The following is a 5,950-nucleotide window of genomic DNA, read 5'->3' on the forward strand; positions in this document are numbered from 1 at the left end:
GAGAGAGAGAGAGAGAGAGAGAGAGAGAGAGAGAGAGAGAGAGAGAGAAAAGATAGTCTTCAAAGCAGGTAACCTTGTCCTTCTGTAATAGTTTCTTCTTTGCTGTTTGTGTCTATCTACCGGCTCCTTTAGAAGTCTTTAAAAAAAAAATCAGTTTTATTCAAGGAACTATATGACTAAGTTTCACATCAAAACTTAAAGAATTAAAAACAGTTTCTCTTCCTCCTTTCTGTATATTGCCTTTCTAAACTCTGATCTTATCAGTTGACCCATCAGTTTTCTAAGCCAAGTTGCACATGTTAGGAATTCACAGACCACTCTGCAGGTGCCATGGACGGGCACAAGGCAAATGCTTAGCAAAGGAGGTGCTAGGGAGAAAGATACCTGGGTTGGCCCAGTGTTAGAGCCTCAGAGAAGGAACCAGTGAGGATGTTCACTTGGAGAACTTAGGTTAAAAACAGACAAGAGAGAAAATTGCATCCCAGGCAAGAATTATATTGGGATGGTTTTTTTGAGGTGTGGGCAAACAGAGCCATTTTGGACAGTAGGAGACTAGTTCTGGGTGTAAGAGTAACTAGCAACAGAAACAAAAGTAGAAAGAAAACGAATGCAGAGGTTGACAGGATGCGTTACTTTTGATTAAATTTATGGTTTGGAAGCTAATGTGGGGAGTCAACAATGAAGCATTTGAGGGCATAAGGAACACATTTCAGGGCCCAAGTTATAATTTTTCCTCAGCATCTAGTCTTCTATTATCTTCTACAAAACTTTAGTTTACACTAATGATATCATGTTAACATGAGGTTTAAAAAGACAATACAATATCCAAAGAATGTATTTCCCAGGCTTACCAAATCCTTGGAGTGCTCCGCCTAGCATTTGGGCATCCATCATGGGATTGAAATTTGGAGCTGGGAAGATGGTTCCTTGGACCTGGTGGGAAAATATCAACACTTAAGAGATTGTTAGAATTTCCATGAAAAGTTCCATCAAAACTACCTACATAAATATCTACATAAATGTACTTTACATGTTTAAACTAGTGTACATTATTGATGTTTATCAGACATAACATAGTTGTGCATTAAATATAGAAAGCTGGCTTGATTGAGTGTATTTTATTCAGTGGCTTCCACTATGTTGCTATTATCCAGATAAAAAGATGAGATCTTAGGATCAATAATAAAAAAAATTAAAACCAAATTAAGAACACATTTTCTTTGATATTGATGACTACTTATAGAAACTTAAAGGAAACTATATTGAAAGATTCAGTCTATTTATCTGAACTATAAGTGTCACTCGACACTTTTTACCCCCATAAAAGTAAACCTAAAATCATATGAATAAAATAAAAATAATTGAATTTGATGTTTGGAACTTATAAAAAATGAAAGAACATAGATAAGGTTGATATTACTTACTCAAAGAACCCAGCTGTAGAGAAAACATAAAAAAAAAAATGACCCTGTCATGTCTTGACAATAATAAAAGAGCAGAACATTTACAGAAGGTGTTAAGAGTCACATGGTTCTGACTTCAGATAGAGCCAGCTAGACTGTGCCTTATGCTTACCCTCAACAGGAAGAGCTGTCAATCAGATATTATTAAGAACAAGGGTCAGCTCTCTACATTTGTTATCAGTGTGTCTGGAAATTAAAAAAAAAATGCTATCTCATAGTGAATGAACCTATGAGGGTTTAAAAGTTCACTCACTGCCCTAGTGCTTTGGGATATATCAGGTGATTATGCGACTCTCTAGACCTATTGTCTAATGGAAGATTAATTAGTTAAAAAGAAGAAGACTGGTCCATAGCTTGTTGTTAAATGAGTATGCATCCATGGATACCAAATTACTTAGTAAAGGGTTTGGAGTGTTAAATGCCCTCTTTCCTTCAATTATAGGTAGATTTTATTTTAATAAATGTATTGTTGTGAATTTGAAGTAGACACCTGTATAAAGTGTGGTGTATTCATATTTTTACATTTAGAAGTATGTCAATGAAGGTGAAATGGGCTCTGTGCTCCTTGAGCATTCATAGGGACAGATATTTGTCATTAAAATGAGGGCCTGCCAGGTACAGTAGCTCACCCTTAGCATTCCGCCACATCTCAAGCTTCGTTTGAGAGGCCGAGGCAACAGGAGTATGTGACTGCGAGGCAAACATGGTCTACATAGTGATTTCCACATAGACAGGGTTGTAAAGGAAGACTCTCAAGAAACAAAACACCTATCACCACAAATCCATTCCTCATCTACGTTGCCCCAGTGCATTCATGTACAAGTGCATTTCCAGTTATCCTCCAAGGTGTCAAATTTATTGCACATGACCTTGAAAGAACATTCTCTTAGTTAAATCCCAAGTTATAAAGACTATTGGTTAGGTAGAAACACCCAATTTTAACTTACATGTCTAACAAAATGTCATATGGTGGCACACCATTAGGATGACAAATATCTGTTATTTATTAAATTAAGCTGAGGTAGCAGATTTTAATGTAAATATTTAGATCTTCATATTTGTTTTATTTATTGTTGTATGTATCTCTGTTTTGAGTGTGTGTATGTACAGCATGTATATACAGGTTAGAGAAGGATACTGAATCTCTAAAATTTGGAGGAGGTTATGATCTGGGAAATGAATCCAAGACCTTTGCAAGTACAGCAATCTTCTTAATTATTGAGTCATCTCTCCAGCTTAGACATTTTATTTTTAATGTTTCATTCTTAGATGACTTTAAGATTTAAATATTGCAAGAACTAGTCACTTAACTTTAACTGTGAGACTATGATACCATCACTAAATTTTATGAAATGTGTATATCTATGTGTTTTATTCACCGAGAAAAGAATTTTAACAATATATTATTTCAGACAATATTAAATTCTCAACATATTTAGCAGAATGCATATTGCCTTATGATAATGCTCATCTCTCTATGTATACCCTCTCTCATAAATATTTATCAGAGCAGTACATTTGATACATGGATCAATTTGATACATAATAATCTTCAGCTGATATTTTATATTATGGGTTACTTGTCTAGGTGACAAACTGTTTTTTGTTTCTTTTCTTTGTTTTTAATTGGATATTTTCTTTATTTACATTTCAAATGTTATCCCTTTTCCCGGTTTTCCTCCCTTCCCAAAACACCCTATCATATCCTTCCTCCCCCTGCTTCTATGAGGGTGTTCCTCTACACACCCACCCACTCCCACCTCCCTGCCCTCAATTCCCCTACACTGGGGCATCTATCGAGGGGGGGTGTCAAACTTATAGGAGTGTGTGAATCATCATCACTATATCTCCTGTAGCTTCTAGCTTCAAGGTTGTAAGAGTCCTCTATAGTTTCTTCTCTGCTCTATTAGAGGGTTTTTTTTTTTTTTTTAATAAATAAGAAGTACCTTCTTTTGTGCTATCACAGTAATTGGAAGTGAACTCACCACTTGAAAAATTACCACTTAGTACTTTAATAATCTTAAACTTCCTACGTGCTACCAGCCAAAACCAGCCAAATACAAACCTATTTTGTGATTTTTGGTTTTTTTTATTTAATCTTATTTTTTACACTCTAGATTTTATTCTTCTGCAGCTCTACCCTCTGACTGTCCCCCATCCCATACCTCTTTTCTGTCCCCCTTCCCCACCCCTGAATCCATGAGGATATCCCCAGCCCCCCAGCTCCCACCCCCCACCCCACCAGGCCTCTAAACTCCCTGGGGCCTCCAGTCTCTTGAGGGTTAGGTGCATCTTCTCTGACTGAACCCAGATCCAGCTAAGCATTTTTAAAATCCATGAACACTAATATCCATTGTATTCATTTATATTCAGTAATGTAATGTCTTCGCTGGAACAATATGACAAGTGAAGGCCATAATGGAGAAAGATTTGTCATGCTCTAGATTATTTTTTGGAAAATCCTTTGAATATTTGAGGCCTGACTCAGTTATTTTATATGAAGAATGGTTCTGCCTTTTAAAGTAATCTTCAAATGTTAGTAGAAATGTATTTGTTAGCTTTTTAGAACATCTGAAAGTTATGTATCGTAGAAGTTTTCAGTAGTATCAAGAATGCTAATGCAGTACCTTTACACAAAGTTTGTAAAAAGTCTCAGACATGAATTATTTAGTAACTTTTGAACATTGGAAAGTGTGGAGATTTTTTTTGAGAAATTTCTAATTGTTCTTCTTTATTGTTGTGGTGACAAGAAAATGATGTAACAAACTTTATTTCTGGTATTGAGCTGAAAATTGTAAATTGAAACTGCAAATTGGTTTCGCTATGAAGAAGCACAGATCTGAAGTTTCAGTCTTTGAACTTTATTCATATTTATCAAGAGGCCACTCAACAATGATTTCTTATACATGGTTTTGGAATGTATTTTTTGGCACTTGTTCTATNTAAGANGATTATATTGTTCCCAAATTCAAAACCCAGTTCAAGATCTACCAATTATATGGCATCATTTTAGATTTCACCACAGTGCTTTCAACTTGTATGTATGCTACTTGTGGGCCTCTCTTCTACATTTCAATATCTTAAATTGTAACTTCCCAGTGGGCAACTAATGTGGACTCAAATATTTTTTATATATCAGAAGGATTCCCAAATTTCACAAGGACAAGTTTTTATTGCTGTGTTAAACATCATGACCTAAAGCAAGTTGGAGAGGAAAGGGTTTATCTCATGTTATAGCTCATAGTCAATCATGAAGNGGAGACAGGGCAGGATTTCAAGGTAGCAACTGGAGGCAGGAACCAAAGCAGAGAGCTCCGAGGAAAACTACTTAGTGGCTTGTTCCTCAGGTTTTGCTCAGCCTGATATTTTATACAACACAGAATGGCCTACTCAGATGTGGTATTACCCACAATGGACTGAGCGCTCTTATATCATTCAGTAATTAAGAAAATATCCTACATAGTTGCATATAGACAATCTGGTAGAGACATTTTCTCAATTGAAGTGCTCTTTTCTCACTCTGGCATCTGTCAAGTTAGAAAAAAATCTAACGAGGATGGAGATCTTTAATTTACCCAGTAAGTAGTCTTTTCTAAAATTAATCATTCACAGGAGCAACTTATTTTCTATTTTCATCTGCATTCCAATGAGCAGTCTTAAGGGACTTTTTCTATTTGTCTTCTTCACATATGAGAATCTCTGATGCTAAGTTGCTTAAGAGCGCATTGATATTGTATTATGAAGAAAACCCTCAAATTCAAATTTAACTTCATAGTTAGCTCCATTTCATTATAGTACTAATTATTGTAAGATAAAATAACATTCTATGGATGGGGGTTTCTCATTTATATAAAAGAAAACATATTTCCATTTCTAAAGTTCTCTACAGGAAAACAAAAATCATATAAGTGAAATTGATATTGTCCTTCAGTTTAAAGTGAAAGAAGACAGCAAAATGAACATCTAAATGTGTGTGCTTCTGTGTATGTGCATGCATCTTTCTCTCTCAGTGAAGTGTGTGTGTGTGTGTGTGTGTGTGTGTGTGTGTATGTATGAATGTATGTATGTATGTATTTATTTATGTATGTATGTTAGAGGGAATACTGGAAAAAGGAAAGGCAAACAAATGTAAATTTCCAGTGGTTGGGTTCTCAATATTTTAAAATATCTAATATTTAATTTAAAATTATCTGCATACTCTCAGTGTGAAATTATCTGCTATATTGAATCCCCAGTAGAGTAGTTGCAGATAAATTTTGTTGATGGCACTTGAGTGAATGAAAGCATCAGGCTACTCCACATCAGGATTACCTGTCATTAAGAGGGCCTAGCATGGCCCTTTCCTTTGAGAGGGTCATGCCACTGTCTTTTTTTTCTTTTTTTTTTTTAACTACTTTTCTTTCAACCCAAGAGGTTTGTCTTAGTCAGGGTTTCTATTCCTGCACAAACATCATGACCAAGAAGCAAGTTGGGGAGGAAAGGGTTTA

The 5,950-nt window shown here is 35.4% G+C and overlaps 1 protein-coding gene across 2 annotated transcripts in view; it reads right to left on the bottom strand.

The window, feature by feature from the left end:
* Anxa10 (annexin A10) overlaps positions 1–5,950 on the bottom strand; it is a 56,255-nt gene that overhangs the window by 36,260 nt on the left and 14,045 nt on the right. For both annotated transcript variants that reach the window (XM_021219435.1, XM_021219436.1), the window contains exon 2: positions 852–933. In XM_021219435.1, coding sequence (XP_021075094.1) covers positions 852–933 — 82 coding nt within the window. The remainder of the gene's footprint in view (positions 1–851; positions 934–5,950) is intronic.

Source organism: Mus pahari, chromosome 19 (assembly GCF_900095145.1).
Source record: "Mus pahari chromosome 19, PAHARI_EIJ_v1.1, whole genome shotgun sequence".
NCBI lineage: Eukaryota > Metazoa > Chordata > Mammalia > Rodentia > Muridae > Mus > Mus pahari.